At 40.9% G+C, this 25,814-nt stretch overlaps 1 protein-coding gene across 1 annotated transcript; it reads left to right on the top strand.

The window, feature by feature from the left end:
• The first annotated feature begins 2,889 nt into the window (after positions 1 to 2,889).
• LOC148732647 (uncharacterized) lies at positions 2,890 to 4,327 on the top strand. Its single transcript, XM_088759288.1, has 2 exons — positions 2,890 to 3,523; positions 4,193 to 4,327. Exons 1-2 carry the CDS (start codon positions 3,168 to 3,170, stop codon positions 4,305 to 4,307), a joined length of 471 nt encoding a protein of 156 aa, XP_088615414.1. The 5' UTR covers positions 2,890 to 3,167; the 3' UTR covers positions 4,308 to 4,327.
• Positions 4,328 to 25,814: the final 21,487 nt, after the last annotated feature.

Below are 25,814 nucleotides of genomic sequence, written 5' to 3'. Positions count from 1 at the left end.
GTAACGTACCGTTAAGAGTTCGGTTCCTTAAGATCAATCAACACTAAAACTCAAGACTTTTTCAAATCGCCATTTCTGCAACACATGTTTTTCGTCAAAACCATACCCCCGGGGGTAAGGGTGCGTTACAACATTACAATATGAACAGCAAAGCACCAGGTACTATTTTGTTAAAAACAGAATACTTTCATTAGCTAAAAAATTAACAGGAGTAATTACATTTTGGGGGGCAGGTCAAATCTGTTCCTCCATGATATGCATAGCATGGCACACTAATCATTTCAAAAAAGAAAAGTTAGAACATGTACATCTATTTACTTATTCTGTTTTCTTATTCTTGGTTCTAGAAACAATTTGGTAGCTAATTACTTATTCTCAATTGTTGTACTAAATATGGGCTATCAATCCTGCCACCGGCGGCTTGAAGGGAAACAAAGGTGGAAAATCAAGGCCAACAGCATCTTTGGGTAACCAACCCAGAGTACAAGGATGTAAAGAAAATGTCATGACAGGCCAGGTACCATTAAATTATGATGAAGTTTTGCTTAATCCATAGATCAAGCAGATGCATACCAACTTACATAAATGCTTTCCTGTAAAATCAAATGTGCAACATGTGTGATCAGACTCATTATCTTCATGCACTCTGTAATTGATAACCATATCACCAGATTAAAAAAAAGATTAAAAAGATAAAAAGATAAAAAAAAGATAGAAAGATAAAAAGATAAAAAGATTAAAAAGATAAAAAAAGATTAAAAAAAGGGGCCAATGAGCTTAAAAAATAGTACACCAGGTGCGTTACACTTGATGCTTGACAAGGGGTCAGAAGGGCAAGCCATACAAAAGCTTTAATGATATCAATGAGTGTTCCAATAGGAGTGTTCCAGTGGTACTTGTACTGACTGAGTGAACAGTTATGTTTCTGCATGTCAGCCTGGATTCGAAGGACTCCGTTGTGAAACAAGAAGCAAAAGAAGACAGATTCGCTTATAATGTTGACCTTTTTAATAGACTAAAGCTGCCATGCTAGTGAGTAAACTACAAGGGCCACGTAACCGGGCCTCCATTGTCCCAGCATGCAGTGGGCCTAGGACCCAGTCCTAACGTAGGATAGTACATTCCCCCCTTGCTTCCAGATAGTTTCAGGGGAGGTATACAAGAAAGAAAACAGTAACACAACAGACATACAAAAAGGAAGAAAATTATAACAAAACTCATAACGAAAGAAGTCAATGTTTCAGATCCATTCTGGACCGGGAACAGTTCTCTAACGTCAGCCTTACAGCTGACAGTCTGGGTATTTTTGCTTTAAGTACGTGTCCGGGTCTTTTCGGTGCCTCTCACTTCTCCTCGCTCCCTGACCCCAAGCGGGTGGTGCGGCCGCCCCGTTCGACAGGGCGTCCTCGGCTGGGATGGATTCTTCAGCCCCCGTCTCAATCATGCTTTTGTCGGTCTGCTCCAAACCAGGCGGCCCACCTTCTCTGGTGCTTAGTGGTGACTCGTTGAGATGCTTCGCTGGGCTTTTCGGACTGGACCACCTGTGGCCCTCTTCGATCGATCTGAAAGGAACTTTCTTAAAGTGGGCTGTGGTCCTTGTGATGGAACAGCCATCAGGCCTTTCTGCTATCACCCTAGTGCCTTTCCTGCACTGCACCCGCAGTGGTTTTGCCTCATAGGCGGGTGTGGCCTCCCTTCGGAATAGCACAGAGTCTCCCACCTGCATGTCAGAGGATTTGACATATCGCTTGTTGTCTGCATACCCTTTCATTTGCATTTTCTTCTCTAAATCTCTTTGAAACGGTTCTTCAAAGTTATGCTCACGAGGAACAACTCCGATGGGAAGTGTGGTGCAGAACGTGCGACCGGGATATATCAGATCTGCGGGAGCAATTTTAGTGGTGTAGGGAGGAGTCGCCGCTCTGTAGGCACGCAGTAATCTGTATATCTCCTGCTTGAGATTCGATCCAGTCAACTTACTTATTTGGTACAGCTTTTTCAGTACTCTCATGAACTGCTCAGCCTCTACATTAACCTGCGGGATCAGTGGCGTCTTTCGCTCATGACGAAAGCCCAAGTACTTACTGAAGTCGCCAAAGTACTGGCTGCTGAGCGGAGGTCCATTGTCACTGCTCACCGACACTGGTATGCCCAACGAGGCAAAAGTTTTAACCATTTTGGGTATCACCGCCCTGGCGCTGGTGGAGGTGACCAGTTCCACTTCCGCCCATCTGGACTGCTTGCACACCATAACCAGCAGATACTCTCCGGTATGTATGGGGCCCCAAAAGTCTAGAGCAACCTCTTTCCAAGGCTCACTTGGCATGGGTGTCATGCGTAATTGCTCCCGTTCCGGTGACACGTTCACTACCTGACACGGGTGGCAGTGCTGAATGTGCGCCTCCACATTTTGTCTAGCCCAGGAAACCACACTCTGGTACACAGGTATTCCTTGGTCTTGGTGATACCTTGGTGACCCTCGTGCGCTAGTTTGACTACTTTGTTCCGCAGTATCCTGGAAACTACAATTCTTGGTCCTCGGACTACCAGCCCTCCTAACACAGCCAACTCGGTGAAGATAGAGCCGTACTGCGGCCCGAGTGTTGTCTTCTCTTGTGCTGTGAGGTATCCTCTAGTTATGGCTTGTTTCGGGTCCGAAATCTCAGTGTCTGATTGTGTCTCTTCGAGCCGCTCCTGCCAGGTGACTGCTTCAGGCACTGAGGACTTCACAATAGCCATGATATCCTTCTCGAACTCTACTACGGTCTCTTTTAGCTCAAATTCGGCTTGTTTTTTACTGGATGGGTTCTTTTGCTTGGTCAGTGGCTCTGGATGCCGTGAATGGTAGTCCGCTTCATTGTTCTCCGCACCCCCTTTCTTTCCTGGCACGTAGTTGAGGCGATAGTTGAAGCCTTGTAGGCGGACGCGCATCCTCTCCAGACGAAGTGGTGCCGTTGTCCGAGAGCAGCAGTGCCAGTGGTTTGTGGTCCGTGTCAACCTCAAACGTGTCTCCCATGCCATATAGGTATATCTGGTTAGCAAAGATACCCCACTCCACCGCTTTTGCTTCTTTCTCTAGCTGCGAGTATCTGCTCTCGGTGTCAGTGAATGCTCTTGACCGATAGGCGACCGGTTGCCATCGCTTGGCCTCAGGATCGAGCTGCTTCATGGTGACTGCCATTTCGCCTGGTCCTGCGTTGGTCTTCAGCTTTGTCTTTCGTCGTGGATCAAAGTATGCCATCACCGTGTCACTCATCAGCATCTCCCGGACCCGTTCAAATGATCTCTGGTATTCTGGTGTCCACTGGAACTTAGCATTCGCCTTGAGTAGCTCTCTCAGCGGTGCGGTGGCCTGTGCAAATCCTTGCATGAAGTCCACATTTGCGCCAACGAAGAATAGAAAGGAGCGCACCTCCTCTACAGACTGTGGGGGACCTGCGGCCTTCAAGGCTACCACCTTATCTGGGTCTGGTGATATTCCTTCGCTTGAGAACACCTTGCCGAAGAACTTCACTGCCCGGAGGTTGAGCCTGCTCTTCTTCAGGCTAAGTGTGAGCCCGTGCTCGTGCCATAGCTTGAGTATATGTCTGAGTGCATCGTCATGCTCCTCGGGCGTTGCGCCGAAGACTAATATGTCATTATAGATGCTTACGGAGTTGGGTTCTTGGGCCACTATCTTTCTAATCTCATCGTTAAAAATCTCAGCTGCGCTGTTGACCCCAAAGTGTAGCCTTTTGAAGCGTTTGGGCCCTCTGTGCGTGTAGAATGTGGTAAGCTTCCTGCTTTCCTTGGCCAGCTCCAGCTGCATGTACCCATCGTTCATGTTGGGGTGCGAGATATATTTGGCTCCGTTAAGTCTTGTCTCCAGCTCTCTTACGGTAGGGATGGCATGTCTAGTTCTCTTTATGTGGTTGTTGGCATCTGTCATGTCCAAGCTTGCCCTGATGTTTTCTCCGTCTTTCTTTGGGGTGAGAACCACATTGCTCCACCATTCCGTTGGTTCATCTCCAACATCTTCTATGATATCCATTTTCTCCCACTTGTCCAAGATCTCACCAAATTTGTCTTTGAGTGGTAAAGATACTCTTCTCTGTTTCTGCACTGCACCTTTTGCGTCGGTGTCCACGCGTAATTTCACCGTTACTCCTCTTAGCTTTCCTAGACCCGTGAACACGTCCTAGTCTTCAACCAGATCAACGGTCTCTTGTCGCGTTTCCCCCATGACTGGTAATAGTGAGCTTGTTGTCAGGTCCAGGTGGTACTCCACGAGGCCCGTACGTTCAGCGGCCCCACGGCTTGTCCTTTAACTACGCACACAGGCTCTAACGTCTCCTTTTTCCCCGGACTAGTGCCGCTGTGAATTTTCCAAGCATGGGTAGCACCGGGTCTTTGCCTTCTCCGGAGTAGCTTCTGATCGCCACACAGGTTTGCTTTAGGGGACACTTGCTCCGAGGCTTTCCATAACGCTTTTCAGTGACGGCTGTGACATCAGCCTGCGTGTCCAAGTGTAAACTGATGGGAATGCCATTGATGTGAATGGCGACCACTGGAGTCTGTGATTTGCCTCGCTGCAGCTGGTACAACTACATATTTTCTAAAAACTCTTCTTCTTGATACCCCCAGTCTGCGTTGGTGTGTTGCTCACAATCCACTGCGTTGGCTTGCTTGTCTCTCCTGTAGTTGGCTGTGCCCTTGCACATTCGGGCAGAGTGGTTCAGACGCCCACACTTGAGACATTTCCTTCCAGTGGCTGGGCATGTATCCCTGCTGGCATGTGCCTCATTTCCGCACCTGGTGCACTGCGGGCTATTCTGTGCTTGCGCGTTGGCGGCGGTGCGGCTCGGTCCTTTATTACTCAAGCTGAACCGGCCTGGTGTGTGAACTCGTTTCAGCTCTGGGTCGTCCTTGTCTTAACTTTTTTCTTCCTCTGTACTTTTTATCATTTGACTACCTTTCCTTGTTATCTCGAAAGCCTTAACCGTCTCTCTTACCGATTTCAAATCTCCATTTTTCCGAATGACTTCACTCCGAAGCTCGACGTTGGTGGTTTTGACCACCGTCAACATGATGATTGCGTTGTCCAGTATGATGGGAAAATCGCAATGAAACGCTTGCTTTCTGCATTGGGTCTCGAAATCCGCGAAGTACATGTCGGGTGACCATTCTGTGTTGAACCATTTTTAAAACTCCAAGGTGTTGTTGCGGTTCGCCGTGAAGTGTTGGTCCAGCATTTCGATGTGCGATTTTTAATCCGTGGGCTGTTCGGGCAACGTTTGGATTAACTTCTGGAGCTCTTCTCCTCCTACTAACAGCAGTAAATCGAGCTTGTCGTCATTATTGACTGCCATCCATCGAGTGGCTCGTACGAAGCGGTCACTCCATAACTTCCAAGTTTTCTCGCGCTGCCCTGGTTCACCACTCAAACTGAGGACGCCCACGCTTGCTCGCACGCTGGCAAGAACTCCTGACTTTCCTCTCTGACTATTGTCGGCTTGATCCGGCATGTTTGGTTGATCCTCGTCGCCAATTTAATAGACTAAAGCTGCCATGCTAGTGAGTAAACTACAAGGGCCACATAACCGGGCCTCCATTGTCCCAGCATGCAGAGGGCCTAGGACCCAGTCCTAACGTACGATACTACAACCTTGATAGTATTTCTTCTGAAGTTTTACTCACTACATTCATCCATCACTGGTAACCACACAATGCAGTGGATAAACAAGTGTTCAAATAAATAAACAAATGTAATATTAGAATATAGTAATATTAGAATTGTCCTGCTTTACTAAATGTTTACAAACATGATTACCCTACAGTAAAATTAATTTAACCTTTGTTAAGATTTATTTCCACTGATCTAAATTATTGAGAGCACATTCAGATACAAATAGTTTGTAGAAGGGAGACCACCTGGCCAATCTGAGGTTAGAGAAGGTGGTGAACTACAGATTTGCAGCAGGCCATGCAACCATGTAAACTATAGGACCACACTGCTTAATTACTTATTACTGTGAAACTAAGAAAGCTACAAACACTTTAATTTGATTCTCACAGGACAGTTGTGTATAGTTCAACACAAAATTCAGGAGTGAGCGAACTCCCTACTGCTGCTGTTTAGTTGTTTTGAATTGCAAGGACATTACATAAGTACATGTATTTCTGGAGTTCACAGTTTCTGCGTGTCACAGTAACAGTGTGGACAAAATACTTTTGTTCCATGAGAATAACAAAAGTAGTACTTTGTAAAAGTTTATCAGCATTCTGATTTTTTTCCGAAGATGAAAAGCTGCACAAACACGAGTGCGTTGTAATGTGTAGTAAGTAAAACACAATTCATAGAAATAAACAGGCTATTGATTTTCTTCGAAACCGTGGTATGCCACAGTTTCCCTAGGAAAAGCGTTGCATAACGGCTTAAAGGCATTGCGTGACAAAGGGAAAAGATTTGAACTTCCAGCGAAGGGTAAACTGGCTGGAAGAGTACTGCTCGAAGACACCTTAAAACAATAAATATGGCCTTTGAAGAGCTATTTTCATCCTGCCACAAAAGCTTAACTAAGAACATATGTGCTAAAATTTTTATTAGGAGCTTCTGCGTCACCTGTAAGCCGCTTTTGAAGCTCTAGCTCCCTCATGTCTTCACTGGCCACGTTTAAATGTTTTCCTCAAAAGCGACGGACTCTTCCTCGGTTGCACGTGGCTCTACTTCTTCGTCGCACGAAGCGCGATGTATCCAATATTTCTCTTTAACACTACAAAACTCATTCATAGACCCCTCATCGGAAGAAACAGAACCATTGCTGTCGTTTAAAATTAAGAACAGCGACGATTTTGGAGCAAGATCGCCACTGAATTGATTTTACTATTTACTTCGACAGAGCTTCGATGAAAGGAATAATATGATGTCACAATGGGCAAAGACGCTGAAAATTATCGTTGGCTCAGTAGTTGTAGTTTGAGGTATATAAAATGCCTTCTGTGATATATCGTTCCGAGGCAAAAAAAAACTTGAAAGGTTTGTTATTAGATGTAAGCAAGAGAAATCCTTGTAAATAAAGTCATCGCCTTCAAATACAAATTTTTACTGAGTGATTCCGCCTTTCCTCTGGCGATTTTAGTGATTCCAAATTGTCATGGAAGACATCAACTTGTTCCGAAGTCTTAGTCTACATAACTCTTCAGTAACAGATGGTTCCCTCAAAATACTCTTCCATATAATTTTGAAGAGGAAAGCTCTATTTTATCTCTTACAGCTTCTAGACAAAGATATTTTCCGGTCTCCGTTCTTCGAACAAGTAAAAGTAGATTGAACAAAGAGAAAGTATCATTCTTCAAAGGATTATAAGGTGGGCTACTTGATTGGCTGTTGCCTATCTGGACTTTGCCCTTTGCGTGCGAAATACGTGATAAAATGCAGGTTGTTTACAGGAAATTGACACGCAATGGGGTAAAGTCCAGGTTAGCTATAAGCGAATTTTATTGGTAGAAAACGTCTAAGCACGTGGAAAATTAACCGACCGTACCATTCTGTCCCCTGTAAAATATTTTTCATTGAGGTAGATTTTTGTCATAAAATTTGCGTTGTTTACTGGAAAATGGCATTTCATCTAAAAAAATTAATCCATACTGGCGAGTAAAAAGTAAAACGCAATTGTAACGGGAAAGTATCGTTTAAACAATATTTAATTCATGGAGGACTTTTAGAAGCAAAGAAACGGATATGTAACATGGCAGTCGACGCAGAAAGTAAATAATGTAACTTGGTGGTCGTTTCAACCGCTGCTAAAAGAATATGGCAAAAAAAAAGATTATCAATCAAATATAATTTACGCAAATATCTTGCGCAAGATTTACCAGAGTCAGTAAAACTAGCCTTTCCGAAACAACACGCTATAGCGCTAAATTTGTGTTAGGCCTCCAGCTGACGGTGTGTATGTCGTAAGTGAAGGAGCGGTACACAAAACATGCACGTTTTAACTCGCTAATAGGTAGAAAAAGTTCCCTGACGACTTTTCAAATCCAGACAGATCATAGCGATAAAATCCTCACGAAGGACATGAGCCATTACATTGAATAGATGATATTACAACTCTTGTAGATGTCATCTTACCTCGTTGCTTGAACGAAATTCAAAATTGGAATCGCTGATTAACTCATATATAGCAACGAAATATCCTGAAGTTGCTCCTATCAACATCTGAAGTAATATTTGATTAAAAAATTTTCACATGTTCCACTCAGTTTCATTCAGAAGGAAGAATAAGCATAGTCGTACAACGATAACAACTCCACCGCTTTCCCAACACGACTGAAACATTTCCTTAATTCGCGAGGCGCTCCCACCGACTCAAGCGTTGATTCGCTGAAATTTGAAGACCTGTCAAGCCACAAATTAGCAAGAACGTTCTGATTGGTGCGACATCGAAAAATACTACAATCTGATTGGTTTGTGATTTACCAAAAAAATGGGTCAATCACATTGCGTTGAGATACACCAAAAAAAGATGCGCCAATCAGATTGCTTAGAGATACACCAAATTGCGCTGATCAGGTTCCCCTACACCACAATACACCAATCTATACGCTAACATATAGTTATTTTTTTAAAAAAACAACTCAATAACTATATGTTAGCGTATAGATTGGTGTATTGTGGTGTAATGTAATCTGATCAGCGTAATTTGGTGTATCTCTAAGCAATCTGATTGGCGCATCTTTTTTTGGTGTATCTCAACGCAATGTGATTGGCCCAATTTTTTGGTGTATCACAAACCAATCAGATTGTAGTATTTTTCGATGTCGCACCAATTAGAGCGTCCTTGTTAATTTGTGGTTTGACAGGTCTTAACATTTCAGCGAATCAACGCTTGAGTCGGAGAGAGCGCCTCGCGAATTAAGGAAATGTATCAGTCGTGTTGTGAAAGCCATGAGAAAAATTTTGAATCAAACATTACTTCAGATGTTGATAGGGGCAACTTCAGGATATAGCATTGCTATATATGAGTTAATCAGCGATTCCAATTTTGAATTTCGCTCAAGGAACGAGGTAAGATGACATCTACAAGAGTTGTAAGATCATCTATTCAATGTAATGGCTCATGTCCGTGACGATTTTATCGCTATGATCTGTCTGGATTTGAAAGGTCGTCAGGGAACTTTTTCTACCGATTAGCGAGTTAAAACGTGCATGTCTTGTGTACCGCTCCTTCACTTGCGACGCACACACCGTCAACTAAAGGCCTAATCACGCATTTAGTGCTATAGCTTGTTTTTTTGGAAGGGCTAGTTTTGCTGACTATGGTAAAACTTGCGCAAAACATTTGCATAAATCATATTTGATTGATTATCTTTTTTTGCCATATGGTTGCTCTTTTAGCAGCGGTTGAAACGACCAGCAAGTTACATGTACCTTCTGCGTCGACTGCCTTGTTACAGATCCGTTTCTTTGCTTCTAAAAATTCTCCAAGAATTAAATATTGTTTAAACGATACTTTCCCGTTAAAATTGCGTGTTTACTTTTTACTCGCCTGTATGGCTTAGACTTTCTTAGATGAAATGCCATTTTCCAGTAAACAACGTAAATTTTATGACATAAATCTACCTCAATGAAACATAGGCATGCTACGCATGCAGGAGTTATTTTTTGCATACGTAGGTTGAAATGGGACACTATATAACTGATGGTGGTGTCTGAATAATTGTTGGCAAAAATAAACTGCATTGGTACAACGCTTCCTGCAGTCCCCTCCACAGCCCTAATTTGAACTTGTCACGCAACGCTATCTCTCTCCACCATTGCATGACGAGACTAAACAACAACCTGCTCGTAGGTTAAAATTGTGCTTATTGCCGTTCCTTCGTCAGAGACAAAGTCCTAGTTATTATACTGACCATTAAGGGCCAGAATCAGAAATTCTGTTCGGATTTTCCTGTGCAAGAAAATGCACAATAGCGTGCAGTTTTTAATTGGCGTAAAGTAATGTTGTGGCATATCCAGGGAACGAGGTTGAGTTTTGGCATCGAGTGTCAGTCAGATTTGAAATACTGACCGCGCATCAACGATAAGCTTGTTACCGTTTATACTCATCTTTCGAGTGAAATTAAATATATTTATTTAAAGTACAAACCTAATACTGTGAATCATTACTATTGTTAACGTACTGATGAAAACAACAACCCTTGGGAACAGTAAAATTTTTGGCCGATTGTTTAATTCGATTAATTAATACAACCATCTTATGTAAACATTGGCCATTGAAACCATCCGTAAATAAATATTGCGAACAAAACAATTGTACTTTTCTGACCAAAACAAAAACTTGTGGAAGTCACTGCCACATACCTTTAATTTCAATTAGTCAAAGAACTTGAGTAAATGCCTTCTGTGATATATCGTTCCGAAGCAAAAAAAATTGAAAGGTTTGTTATTAGATGTAAGCAAGAGAAATCCTTGTAAATAAAGTCCTCGCGTTCAAATGCAAATTTTTATTGAGTGATCCCGCCTTCCTCCGGCGATTTTAGTAATTCCAAATTCTAATTTTAGTAGTTCTAATTTTAGCAGTTTTAGTAGTTCCAAATTGTCATGGATGCCATCAACTTGTTCCGAAATCTTAGTCTCCATAACTCTCCATGTTATCAAACCATGAAAAGCACTCGACAGCGATTTTGCTAAAACAGCAAAGCCCTCAATTCGAACCAATTCAATGCAATCCGCTGATCCACAAATCCGGCCCAAATATAGGCTCCGTGTAGCTCCTTGTTCAGTAACAGATGGTTGCCTCAAAATACTCTTCCATATAATTTTGCAGTGGAAAGCTCTATTTTATCTCTTACAGCCTCTGGACAAAGATATTTTTCAGTCTCCGTTCTTCGAACAAGTGCAAGTAGATTGAACCAAGAGAAAGTATCCTTCTTCAAAGGATAATAAGGTGGGCTACTTGATTGGTTGTTGCCTATCTGGACTTTGCCCTTTGCGTGCGAAATACGTGATAAAATGCAGGTTGTTTTCAGGAAATTGACACGCAATGGGGTAAAGTCCAGGTTAGCTATAAGCGAATTTTATTGGTAGAAAACGTCTAAGCACGTGAGAGTTGCGTGGAAAATTAACTGACCGTACCATTCTGTCCCTTGTGAAATATTTTTCATTGAGGTAGATTTATGTCATAAAATTTGCGTTCTTTACTGGAAAATGGCATTTCATCTAAGAAAATCTAATGCATACTGGCGAGTAAAAACTAACACGCAATTGTAACGGGAAAGTATCGTTTAAACAATATTTAATTCATGGAGGACTTTTAGAAGCAAAGAAACGGATATGTAACATGGCAGTCGACGCAGAAAGTAAATGTAACTTTCTGGTCGTTTCAACCGCTGCTAAAAGAATAACCATATGGCAAAAAAAAAAAGATTATCAATCAAATATGATTTACGCAAATATCTTGCGCAAGATTTACCAGAGTCAGTAAAACTAGCCTTTTCGAAGCAACATGCTATAGCGCTAAATTCGTGTTAGGCCTCCAGCTGACGTTGTGTGCGTCGTAAGTGAAGGAGCGGTACACAAAACATGCACGTTTTAACTCGCTAATCGGTAGAAAAAGTTCCCTGACGACCTTTCAAATCCAGAAAGATCATAGCGATAAAATCGTCATGGACATGAGCCATTACATTGAATAGATGATCTTACAACTCTTGTAGATGTCATCTTACCTCGTTCCTTGAGCGAAATTCAAAATTGGAATCGCTGATTAACTCATATATTGCAACGAAATATCCTGAAGTTGCTCCTATCAACATCTGAAGTAATATTTGATTCAAAATTTTTCTCGTTCCACTCAGTTTCCTTCAGAAGGAAGAATAAGCATAGTCGTACAACAATCATAACTCTATCACTTTCTCAACACGACTGATACATCCTTAATTCGCGAAGCGCTCCCTCCGACTCAAGCGTTGATTCGCTGAAATTTGAAGACCTGTCAAGCCACAAATTAACAAGAACGCTCTGATTGGTGCGACATCGAAAAATACTACAATCTGATTGGTTTGTGATACACCAAAAAATTGGGCCAATCACATTGCGTTGAGATACACCAAAAAAAGATGCGCCAATCAGATTGCTTAGAGATACACCAAATCGCGCTGATCAGATTACACTACACCACAATACACCAACCTATACGCTAACATATAGTTATTTTTTTAAAAAAAATAACTCAATAAAAAAAAAATAACTCAATAAACCTTTCAAGTTTTTTTTTGCCTCGCAACGATATATCACAAAAGGCATTTTAAAGACCTCAAGTTTTTTGACTGATTGAAATTAAAGGTATGTGGCAGTGACCTTCAGAAATTTTTTTTTGGTCTGAAAAGTATAATTATTTTGTCCGCAATATAACATTACGTATGGATTCAATCGCCAATGTTTACATACCAGGGCTCGAAATTAAAAAAATTTCCAAGTCGCCTTTTGGCGACCATCAGAGAAAACATAGGCATGCTACGCATGCAGGAGTTATTTTTTTGCATACGTAGGTTGAAATGGGACACTATATAACTGATGCTGGTGTCTGAATTGTTGGCAAAAATAAACTGCATTGGTACAACGCTTCCTGCAGTCCCCTCTACAGCCCTAATTTGAACTTGTCACGCAACGCTATATCTCTCTCTCCAACATTGCATGACGAGACTAAACAACAACCTGCTCGTAGGTTCAAATTGTGCTTATTGCCGTTCCTTCGTCAGAGACAAAGTCCTAGTTATTATTCAAAGTATATTATTATATTATTATATTATTTATATTATTATATTTATTTATATGTTATTTAAAGTATTAAGGGCCAGAATCAAAAATTATGTTTGGTTTTTCCTGTGCAAGAAAATGCACAGTAGCGTGCAGTTTTTAATTGGCGTAAAGTAATGTGGTGGCATATCCAGGGAACGAGGTTGAGTTTTGACATCGAGTGTCAGTCAGATTTGAAGTACTGGCCACGCATCAACGATAAGCTTGTTACAGTTTATACTCATCTTTCGAGTGAACTTAACTATATTTATTTAAAGTACAAGCCTAATACTGTGAATCACTACTATTGTTAACGTACTGATGAAAACAACAACCATTGGGAACAGTAATACAACCATCTTATGTAAACGTTGGCGATTGAAACCATCCGTAAATAAATATTGCGAAAAAAATAATTGTACTTTTCTCACCAAAAAAAAAAAACTTGTGGAAGTCACTGCCACATACCTTTAATTTCAATCAGTCAAAAATCTTGAGGTCTATAAAATGCCTTGTGTGATATATCGTTCCGAGGCAAAAAAAACTTCAAAGGTTTGTTATTAGATGTAAGCAAGAGAAATCCTTGTAAATAACGTCATCGCGTTCAAATACAACTTTTTATTAGTGATCCCGCCTTTCCTCCGGCGATTTTAGTAATTCCAAATTTTCATGGATGGCATCAACTTGTTCCGAAGTCTTAGCCTCCATAACTCACCATGTTAACAGACCATGAAAAGCACTCGACAGCGATTTTGCTAAAACAGCAAAGCCTTCAATTCGAACCAATTCAATTCAATCCGCTGATCCACAAATCCGGCCCAAATATAGGCTCCGTGTAGCTTCTTGTTCAGTTATAGATGGTTGCCTCAAAATACTCTTCCATATAATTTTGCAGTGGAAAGCTCTATTTGATCTCTTACAGCCTCTAGACAAAGATATTTTCCGGCCTCCGTTCTTCGAACAAGTGAAAGTCGATTGAACCAAGAGAAAGTATCATTCTTCAAAGGATAATAAGGTGGGCTACTTAATTAGTTGTTGCCTATCTGGACTTTGCCCTTTGCGTGCGAAATACGTGATAAAATGCAGGTTGTTTACAGGAAATTGACACGCAATGGGGTAAAGTCCAGGTTAGCTATAAGCGAATTTTATTGGTAGAAAACGTCTAAGCACGTGAGAGTTGCGTGGAAAATTAACCGACCGTACCATTCTGTCCCTTGTGAAATATTTTTCATTGAGGTAGATTTATGTCATAAAATTTGCGTCCTTTACTGGAAAATGGTATTTCATCTAAAAAAGTCTAATCCATACTGGCGAGTAAAAAGTAACACGCAATTGTAACGGGAAAGTATTGTTTAAACAATATTTAATTCATGGAGAACTTTTAGAAGCAAAGAAACGGATATGTAACATGGCAGTCGACGCAGAAAGTAAATGTAACTTGGTGGTCGTTTCAACTGCTGCTAAAAGAACAACCATATGGCAAAAAAAAAAAAAATTTATCAATCAAATATGATTTACGTAAATATCTTGCGCAAGATTTACCAGAGTCAGTAAAACTAGCCTTTCCGAAACAGCACGCTATAGCGCTAAATTCGTGTTAGGCCTTCAGCTGACGGTGTATGCGTCGTAAGTGAAGGAGCGGTACACAAAACATGCACGTTTTAACTGGCTAATCGGTAGAAAAAGTTCCCTGACGACCTTTCAAATCCAGACAGATCATAGCGATAAAATCCTCACGAAGGACATGAGCCATTACACTGAATAGATGGTCTTACAACTCTTGTAGATGTCATCTTACCTCGTTCCTTGAGCGAAATTCAAAATTGGAATCACTGATTAACTCATATATAGCAATGAAATATCCTGAAGTTTTTCCTATCAACATCTGAAGTAATATTTGATTCAAAATTTTTCTCATGTTCCACTCAGTCTCCTTCAGAAGGAAGAATAAGCATAGTCGTACAACGATCACAACTCCACCACTTTCCAACACGACTGATACATCTCCTTAATTCGCGAACCGCTCTCTCCGACTCAAGCGTTGATTCGCTGAAATTTGAAGACCTGTCAAACCACAAATTAGCAAGAACGCTCTGATTGGTGCGACATCGAAAAATACTACAATCTGATTGGTTTGTGATACACCAAAAAACTGGGCCAATCACATTGCGTTGAGATACACCAAAAAAAAGATGCGCCAATCAGATTGCTTAGAGATACACCAAATTGCGCTGATCAGATTACACTACACCACGATACACCAATCTATACGCTAACATATAGTTATTTTTTTAAAAAAATAACTCAAAAATGGTCGCCAAATGCAAAAACGCAGTCGCCAGATAGTACAAGAACAGAAAATCAGATTAGAGCCTTATTTAATTGGCATTGTTGCTCGCAGCTTCTGGTAGATTGTGGCTGCGGTTGTGGGATAGAGCGAAATACTCGATCTTGAATGACTTAAAACATGAAAACACAAAAGGAGAAACTCGGAGAGACTTTTGCATGACAATCTTACCTTAAGCAGTAAGCGAAAAAAGTAATAACAACATTTCAGGGTTACTTTAGGAAAGAGAATCTGTCACATCGCATGCAAGAGATCGTAAGATACGAAGGCATCAAACATTTATCAAACATGGCGGATAGCCATTTAGTACCGGACCTCCTGATTTCAATGGAAATTCGCTGGTCGGATTACACTGATTTTCTAGAGCGTGTTTTCGTTGGAAAATTAATTACTCGTGAACTGAGGGCGGGATTCGAGGATTTTTGGCTTGTTTTGTGTGTTTTAGTTTTTCACAGAAAATTGACAACACAATCAACAGTTGGTTCATAAAGAAAAACGAATGTCTTGTTCGACAACGGCAACGAGTGCCACGATAATTTCTTTGATTCTTCTTTATTGCTGCGACTGTTGCACCCGTACGCAATACTATGTCTAACCATGACGAGAACACGCGAAAATGAATAAAAATGCCTCCAAACGTAGCCGTTTGCTTCGATTTTACTTGAAAGTTGTACCTGTGTGATCCGATAGCCTCGTTTCGAAACTTCAAAGTCCGCTGTGCTCTAGTACAGCGGGCGTAAATGCGATAAGGCCTATTGTTCATAGTCGCCAAAGTGGCGACTAAACTCGAATTTTTAGTCACCAAGTTAAAAGTTTTAGTCGCATTGGCGACCGTATCGGTCGCAATTTCGAGCCCTGCATGAGATGATTATATCAATTAATCGAATTTAAACAATCGGCCAACACTTTTACTGTTCCCAAGGGTTGTTGTTTTCATCAGTACGTTAACAATAGAAGTGATTCACGGTATTAGGTTTGCACTTTAAATAAATGTGACCCCCCATAGGACTTTGATGCTGAAGGTGGTAGCACGCTCAAAACACGCCTCCACTTTAGAACAAAGGAAATGAGTTTTAGCACGCTTAAAGTGTGTCCAAGTGCACACTTCATTAGCAAAATATTTTGTCTCATAAAACACACTAAAAACAAAAAAAGCGTGACCCGTCGAACAATGTAGCGTGAGCAGTTGAACATAGAAGCGTGTTAACCTTCGAAAACAAAAGCTACCGTGCGAGACGACACAACACACTTAGCGTGCGAGAGGACACAACACACTCAGCGTGCGAGATCGCACTCAACAATTAGGCTAGTGTGTCCACCGTGTCGAAAGAACTTTAAAAAACGACTGGCTGAAGTGGCTAAAATGAATATCGATGCATTGTTAATTACCATTCTTGAATGAGCCTATTGACGAATAATAGTCGATTCTGCTTGTTGTCAAGCATACGCTTATTGATTTTATTTCAACCTTCTGACATACACCATTGATCACCGTTTTTCGAGCATAAAAGACGATGAGATTCAGCTTCAAAGTCAACGTAACTCATTGCTTTTTGCACTTTCTTCCACGAAGTAGTCTTTAGTCAGATTTACAGTACCCGACGGTGTGCTTTGCTGTTTTCGATCTTTTTCTCGGTCATAAACATCGACCATCTCAAGTCTTGTGTATTGTGTTGTAGATATATTTTTTCGGACAAACGCAAAACAAATCTCGCGTGGTAAGGTTTGGGGGATGTTTTTGGAGCGGGTGAATAGCATGATGACCAAAAGCGTTGTTTGCTCAAAGTAAACACGAGAACGCCATGCCAGGCACCAGCTTTGTCAAAATTTAGTTCCAGTGTTCGCGCAGATTTTACTCTAATGAATTTGAACGGTAATTTGAAACCTAAAAACACGCTGGTGCAAGTGAAAGTCACAAGTATTTATATTAACAGACTGTGCGCTTCTACAAATTTTCTGTTGTCTTTGCAGTTTCGCTCGCCAAATTAAGATTAAGCTTTTCCAAACTCTCAGCCTTCATTTCCAAGTATTCCACCGCGCTAAAATATCACAGAAAGTTTGGAGTGTCTTAGAGCTGGAAATAAACATAAGCCGCGTTTGGTTTCGCGAGCGGTCCATAATGAGAAAAACATTCGTTGCTAGATTCTTGCTGGTTTCAAGAGGGGGACTGTTGTCTGACTTGAATCTCACTCGTGTTTGGCCATAAATTTTCGAACGGGAGAGCTTGAATATGGCCCGATCAGACGCGCCCGGCGACACACATGTCTCGCTCTGTTCTTGCTCAATTCTCGTTTGTTTGTCTCGCTCCTGTCAGCCGTGTCATCGCCATGACTTGTCATGTTTGATTCTTGCTGATTAGCATATTTTTTATGGCTGGTGTCTCGCCGAGAATTTTCGTACGGGGCGCGCCATCGATCGCACACTAAACATGCCATCGATCGCACACTAAGCGTGTTATCGATCGCACAGTAAAGGGTGCTATCGATCGCACAGTAAAGCGTGCTATGGATCGCACACTAAGTGTGCTATCGATCGCACACTAAGAGAAACAAAAGATTTAGCCACAGGCAGCCCAAGCTCTCTTTGAGAACAACACAAGGAACACAATTTGCATATCGATTTATAAGGATTTTTAAGGATTTTCTAAAAGATAGCCATAGAGATAGTTAAAAGTGAAAATATTAAGTAAAAATGGCTTAAAACCAGGATTAAAAAAAACCGCTTAAATCAAGTTAAATCGGTAAAATAACGACACCAGGAGCAAGCGACACACGTATGGAATAAGGTAAGCTATTTTGATTTAATATTTTCACTTTTAACTATCTCTATGGCTATCTTGTAGAAAATCCCATACAAATCCTTATAAATCGATATGCAAATTGTGTTCCTTGTGTGGTTCTCAAAGAGAGCTTGGGCCGCCTGTGATTTAGCGTGTTAAGTCTTGCAAAACAAAACAACTGTGCTCTTCTTTGTTAGATCTATGCATAATCCGTATTGTAGGACACACTAAGCGTGTTGTGTCAGCGTGTTGTAAGCATGCTATCACCTTTAGCTTTAAAGTCCAATGGAGGGTCACAAATATATTTAGGTTCACTCGAAAGATGAGTATGAACTGTAACAAGTTTATCGTTGATGCGCGGCCAGTACTTCAAATCTGTCTGACAATCGATGCCAAAACTCAACCTCGTTCCCAGGCTATGTCCACCACATTGCTTTACGCTAATGAAAAACTGCGCGCTATTTCTTGCACAGGAAAAACCAAACGGAATTTCTGATTCTGGCCCTTAATGGTCAGAATAATAACTAGGACTTTGTCTCTGATGATGTAACGGTAACAAGCACAGTTTTAACTTACGAGCAGGTCGTTGTTTGGTCTCGTCATGCAATGTTGGAGAGAGAAAGAGAGAGAGCGTTGCGTGACAAATTCAAATTAGGGCTGTGAAGTGGACTGCAGGGAGCGTTGTACCAATGCAGTTTATTTTTGCCAACAATCATTCAGACACCAGCATCAGTTGTATAGTGTCCCATTTTGTCGAGTTCTTGGGTTCGGTAATATTGCGATAGAGACGCAGAGCTCTAGTCATGCGCAAGTCTTTATTCAACTCAACTATATATTACACATGATTACATTCCGGATTAACAGGTCACATATGTACAGCATGTACATATTAGCAGAGCTCCAGTAAATGTAGTTCTAGCCCTTCACTTTGTCAAATTTATCCGTTTATCAATTTTTCTTTATCAGCACTGGCTCTCTGTGTTGGAGAGGAGACGGGGGGGAACTGCTCCAACAAATTTCCCCAACGTGTCACCCACCACTGGTAAGTGTAGAAAATTAAAAAGAAGTCACTTTCAACTCGAGGTTATTTATCTATTTCTTTCTTGTGTTATTTCTTACTTGTCTTTCGACAATTCGCGTTTCGTTATTGATACACGGCGTCCTTTTGAGAGTTTTCTGTTATCTAATTCGGTGACCTCTGCTGTAACTGCATATAATGTCAGTGTCTGGTACATGATCTTGGAAACTATAGCTACTGAGATACAAGATTCTTGCAACTGGTTTTTTTCTTCGCTACCAAAGTTTGATTTAAACGAAGACCATATATTTGCCAGCAAATATAAGGAATTGCACAGATTTTAAAGAATACTGCAGGCTCTGCAAGGCGTTCTTGAAGGCGCGCGCTTTGTCTTCCTTGTAAAGATATAGAAACAGCCACCACCACCAACCAATATATTCTGCATATTTACTTTCATGTATAGTTTTTATTACAATTTAGTTAGTCATTATAAATTAGTTTTAATATTAGATTTAATATCGTAGGCCTTCACAGATGAAGAGCCACACCTTTTTATGTGGATATACTGTGAATAAACCGTTATTATTACTATTATTATTATTATTATTATTATTAAGACAAGCTAGAACAAGATTAGTTTTCAAACTTGATGATTAAGAGAGACTTAGAATTCAATAATGAAGATGTCTGTAGAAACCTGGAAACGATAACTGGATCTCATCTGTTCATGTAAATTACAGAAATTAATTACAAACATCAATCAAGTTTTCTCGCTAGTTTTAAAGTTGAGTTGATGTTGTTATTGGCCTTAAAGGGGTTTTAAATGGTATCTATAGATGAATTTCCTGGAAGATGGAATTGAAGGAACATTCTAACATGAAACACAACAATAAACTTTATTGATTTGAAAAAAGTATTCGTTTGCCCATCTACTAAGACTTTCACCGGTTCATTAAGACAAAATGTTCACATGAACGTTTTTGAAAAGGCTTGGATATTTGTTGAAATTGGAGAACTCGTGCAACAACTCAGGTTATATATTAAATGCGCAGCTATGTTCTCCATTTTTCCACTTATGCTGTATCAAGCTGGCAAATCTTTGTAGTATATATTTCACCCTATCCCTTTTCATGTGTGCCCCTAAACATTGAAGGGGAGAAGGCAGTAAAAACAGGAATTAAAATAGGGGGTGCCCATTAATTTCAGTTCTAATTGTGGATAAATCCTTGCTTTTCCAGATTCCCAACCTCGAAAAATCACGCAATTTGTGACCAATTCCTAATATGTATATCAGCTGCACTACTGAGAGCTTGAGCCCGAGTATTTAATGCGATCCAGCTAATTAACATTACACGTTGTAATATCGGCAACGACAATGTTGCTATTTACAGTAAAACTATATGCAGGTCATCACACAATTGTAGACGAAAGGAGTCAGGTTAGCGACTCCCCTGCTACAGTTTTTGAGGGCATAAGGTACAAGGAATAAAGCTGGAAGATGATCATGGTGACTCCATTGTACAAAAAAGGCGACGAGTTTTGTAAGATCAAGTATAGACCCGTACCTGTGCTCCCTGCTCTGAGCAATATATTTGAAAGGCTTCTATCGGAGCAGATATACAAATGTTACGATGGACTCCTATCAGACCTTATAAGCGCCTATAGAAAGTTTCATAGCTGCGAGACCACTTTGCTAAAATTGACGGAGGACTGGAGGATGATGAGTGACAGGGGGAAGCTCATTGCAATAGTTTCTATGGATTTTTCGAAAGCGTTTGATGCTACTCAGTATCCACTCCTCCTTTCGAAACTGAAGGGCCTATGGTATGGACGAGAAAAGTTGTGTCCTAATTAGGAACTATCTCTCTGGAGGAACTCAGAGAGTTAAAGTTAGACACACCTTTTAGACCTGGGAAAGTGTCAAGCGTGGGGTTCCGCAGGGGAGTGTACCGGGTCCTATGCTATTTAACGTTTTTATTAATGATCTTTTCTTTCATGTCAAGAAGGCCAAGTTGAACGCTTATGCGGGTGATCATCAAGTCTACTACTCTCACGTCGATCCGGCAGCTCTGGAAGCACGAGCATCTCACGATGTTGGGAGGGTCAATCAGTGATACCATGAAAATGGGTTGTTAGTTAATGAGACCAAGCACCTGGGTCTAGTACTCGGTGGTACGGAGTATGGTTTTTCCTTCCCAGTAAAGGACATGTTAGACATTTTTGGAATGGAAATAATTGACCTGAATTTTTCTAAACATATATCAAATGTATGCAGAAAAGATTAATAATAAATTCAATTTCATGTTGCGCTATCGAAAACTCTTACGCAGGGAAATCTTAGTTAAACTTTAAAAAGCGTATATTTGACCTCATTTTTATCATTTCTCTTCTGTCTGGTACTTTTGTGGAGCGCGCGATGCGGATAAGCTTGAAAGAGTGTAAGCCGTCCGCGTGGTGGGATCAAATAAAAAAGCTTAGCGGCTGTTCTCCGGCTTTCACGGAGAGATCTTACGTCACGAAGTCCCTGCAACACCTGTATGGGCCCTCAGATGACATCTCTCTTCCCAACACCATCAATAAGGCCTTTCTCTCGCCTATGCAGTGTTTCTCTCCGCTCCCTGCTGATTTTGTCATAATACCCTCTAACAGTGCAACCCAACAACCTGCGCTTGTTGTATCAAACGAGTCGGTTTATAAGAAATTGACGAAACTGAACAGAAGCAAAGCGCATGGTCCTGATGGCATCCCAGGGTGGGTGTGGAAAGAAAATGCAGATTTACTGGCAGCGCCGATAGCAGATATTCTCAATTTATCTTATCGCCAAGGTCGTCTCCCTCATTCATGGAAAGAAGCGGATGTCGTGCCGGTGCCCAAGCAAAGACCTGTGCAGGACATAAACAAACACCTTCGACCCATCTCCCTGACTCCAACCTTGTCAAAGATAGCGGAGGAGTACGTTGTCGACACTTATGTTAAGCCCGCTGTTCTCTCAAAAATCGACCCACAGCAATTTGGAACGGTGCCTAAGTCCAGCGCTATGCATGCATTAATTAGTATGATTCACTCTTGGGCGAAGTCAACGGATGAAAATGGATCGACTACGAGATTTGTACTCTTTGACTTCCGGAAGGCATTTGATCTGATTGACCATCATGTTCTAGCGCGGAACCTTTCCTCCTACGATATTCCAAGGTCGATTTTGTGCTGGATCATGGACTTTTTAACGAACCGTAAGCAAAGGATAAAACTGAGCCGCGATTGCTTCTCGGAGTGGAAAGCTGTTCCTGCAGGTGTACCACAGGGGACGAAATTGGGCCCCTGGCTGTTCCTTATCATGATAAATAATCTTTTTGTAGCAGACACAATTCTTTGGGAATACGTTGATGACACCACTCTTGTCGAATCTGTACTGAATAATGAGTCTAGCTACATACAGTTACGTGTAAATGAACTTGTACGACAGTCAGAAGTGGATGGTTTCCAATTCAATGAGTCTAAATGTAAAGAACTGAGAATATCATTCTCCAGATCAGGTAGTCTGTTTGATCATATTACTATCAATGACAAGCAAATCGAAGTTGTTTCATCCGCAAGGTTGTTAGAAGTGATAGTCTCGGACAACCTCAGGTGGAACGCACATGTAGAATCTGTATGCAAAAAGGCCGCGAAGCGTCTGTACTTCCTAAAACAGGTAAAGCGCGCTAAAGTTCCATCTGAGGATATGCTACTTTTCTATACAACATGTATACGCCCTGTATTAGAATATGCGTGCCCAGGTTTTCATAATTCTTTGCCGCGATATCTGTCTAATGAAAGGGAAAGGTTGCAAAAACGCGCGTTGCGGATGATTCAACCTGACTTATCCTACGCTGAGGCTCTAGTAGCTCTTGAAATTGCGTCATTGTACGAGAGGAGAGAGATCTTCTGGGATGCTCTATTTGATCAGATTGTAAGGGACGAAAGCCACAAGCTCCATGATCTGCTGCCTCCACGCAACGAGTCCACCTATTGCACCCGCAGCCAGAGATACTTCAAGCTACCGATTTGTAAGACAAATAGGTTCAAAAACACATTAACCATGGCGAACAGTTTTAATTATTGGTAGCCATCTTAAATATTTGTATTTTGGTTTTTGAGACTTCTCTTATTGTATTTTATTGTAGATTACAATTTGCGGCTTTTATTGTAGTTATCTTAGAGTAAGAGATAATTGATTCCCATTGTAAAGTAAGTCTTATTTCAGCCGGCCTGGGGGCTGCAAAGATTTTACTTCCTAATAAAGCTATCTCACAAAGCTATCTCTTATCTCACAAAGCGCTAAATTAAGGAAATTTAGATCTATGCTTGGAGATTACTTGTCTCTCCACACCACTCTTCTTTCTAAAGTCAACTCTACGTCGCTTTGCAACAAGCGCGTTCAGAATTTCCTCATACTGTTATATAAGAGTTTGTTTTTCACTCATTTTCCTGCTTATATGAAGAATATGTTTTCACTCCGGTCCTCTTCCTATAACCTTCGTGGCAGCCACATTCTTTCACTTATTGAACCTAAAACAACTACCTATGGTGTTAACTCCTTTTCTTACCTTTTAGCTAAGGAGTGGAATGCACTTCTGGAATATTTTCGTACCAGTTTCTTTGCAGACTTTAAAACAAAATACAGGATGTTACCTTCATGTAGATTCTATTTTTCCCTTGACATACTTAAACTAAAGATTGAGAATTTGTAAATAATATTTTCTTTTCTTTACTCTTGTGTTTATTATTATTATCATCATTATCATGTGCCAAATACACTAACATTTTTATCAATTATCTCATTATTTATGACTGTGCAGGTCATATGGAAGGTACATTCCTGTTTAGGAACAGACATATTAATGATCTCAGTAAACTCTAATTGTCAGAATATCAAACCGCGATGTAATCACTGAGTGCTCATGTTTCCCAGTTTGTCACCTTTGTTACTGTCAAGTGCACTCCTTTCGGTCTGTCTTCAGCTGAACCAAACTGTTTCATGAGTAAACATCAAAAGTTACTCACATATTCGAATTATTAACTGAATCAAAAGTTTTTTTAACCTGCTTCCTTTGATTGTGCTCCAGAAATAGTAATTGGTGTTGGAGAGAAAGGAATAAAGTTGTACGAAGGTGTTCCTTACAATAACAACCTTACTTAATAATAATAATAATAATAATAGGTCCTTATTGTTTTTAAGCAAAAATACATGCTAAACAAGAAAATTTTCATAAAAATGACATTTATTACCAAAGGGAATAAATTAATTTATACAACTGCGCCGCGTTTTATCATTACCCCGGATGGGTTACATCCGGAACTAAAAATGGCAGATACTTAAACATCCGAACATATGATTTCGGGCCTCTTTTAGTTAAGCTTCGGTGCAGGGCAAACATTTTACCGGAGACTGAAGGGCTTTTAGAAGGAATCCTCCTTATCTCCTTTCAGAAGGACTTCAAGAGAGTTGTCCATTTCACCGTCCAGTTAAGTAGGCTGTGTTTACTTGAATTTAGCGCAGTCAATCGCTATAACAAATCATACAGGCTAATCACATGGCGGCGGGTGAACACCACGTGTACGCGTCTAAGATTAGTCTTTCGCCAGTATTTAGATGGCAGGAATAGCGATCCAAACCTCACTTGGAAGGCTTCACTTAGACTGGTGTGCCTGTTTTTTCTTTGTGTTTTAGTAGTACTTCTCGGACGGGGCGGCTTAGGGTGGATAAAACAGTCTAGTACGATCCTGAAAACATGCGCAACGCCGCCTCCATTTTAATTGCCCTAGCTGAGATCGAGCGATTTGATTCAGGATAATACAAGCTACCCACGAGTTATCGGGCCCTCTGCTCTCGCTACACCTTAGCTCGGACGTTAAGACTCAAATCGTATTTTTAAGCTGTACGGACTCCTGTCCTAAGACGTATAACAGAAAATATTCGGCATAACCAACAAGGCTGAACTCAATAGTCCCCTGAGGGAAACATTCCACCGTGCGGCTCTAGGCAAAATTACAGTTGGTGCCAACGACTAGCTACATGCTCGCTGTGATACTTTCAAATCGGCATGACCTAATATCAGTCAGGTAGTTGTGTTGCACACTGAGACAGTCACAGTGCAATCATTACTATTTGATTTCCCCAGTTGTTGTTACTTTTGTGTGGCCAGGTTGTCACCTCTCTGGTTGTGCATGGAAGGGATGTACAGTTCTGGCTTTGTCAGCATGGGTCATGATACTTCCTCGGCGGGAGTGTTATTACTCTGTGCCATTCAGGTACCATTTATGCTGTTGCATCTTTTGTATGCCTATAACTACCTTGTGGTGTTATAGATAACTTATTTGTGCCAGATTGTTGTATACTGTCATCTCTCTTCCTTTAATAATTGATCTTATATATGGAAGGGAGGTACAGTTGTGGCTTTGTCAGCATGGGTCATGATGCTTACTCGGCGGGAGTGTTTTACTCTGTGCCATTCATGTACCATTTGTGTTGTTGCATCTTTTGTATGCCTATAACTACCTTGTGGTGTTACAGATAACTTATTTTTGCCACATTGTTGTATACTGTCATCTCTCTTCCTTTTATTCTATTTAATAATTCATCTTGTGTATGGAAGGGATGTACAGTTCTGGCTTTGTCAGCATGGGTGATGATACTTACTCGGCGGGAGTGTTATTACTCTGTGTCATTCATGTACCATTTGTGCTGTTGCATATTTTGTATGCCTATAACTACCTTGTGGTGTTATAGATAACTTATTTGTGCCAGATTGTTTTATACTGTCATCTCTCTTCCTTTTATTTTATTGAAGGATTTATTTAATGACTGTTTTCTTTTGGCCTTTGTTATGGGTCTTGCTAGTGTATAGACTCTGTC

The sequence above is a fragment of the Stylophora pistillata genome, chromosome 4 (assembly GCF_964205215.1).
Source record: "Stylophora pistillata chromosome 4, jaStyPist1.2, whole genome shotgun sequence".
NCBI classification, from domain to species: domain Eukaryota; kingdom Metazoa; phylum Cnidaria; class Anthozoa; order Scleractinia; family Pocilloporidae; genus Stylophora; species Stylophora pistillata.
Note: the sequence above shows the minus strand (reverse complement) of the source record. Positions and strands in the feature narration are given on the sequence as shown.

Coding starts and splice junctions, on each gene's coding strand:
- LOC148732647 (XM_088759288.1), top strand. CDS start 3,168: ATGGTGACTGCCATTTCGCCTGGTCCTGCGTTGGTCTTCAGCTTTGTC. Junction 3,524..4,192: donor AAGAACTTCACTGCCCGGAG/GTTGAGCCTGCT, acceptor GTCTTCAACCAG/ATCAACGGTCTCTTGTCGCG.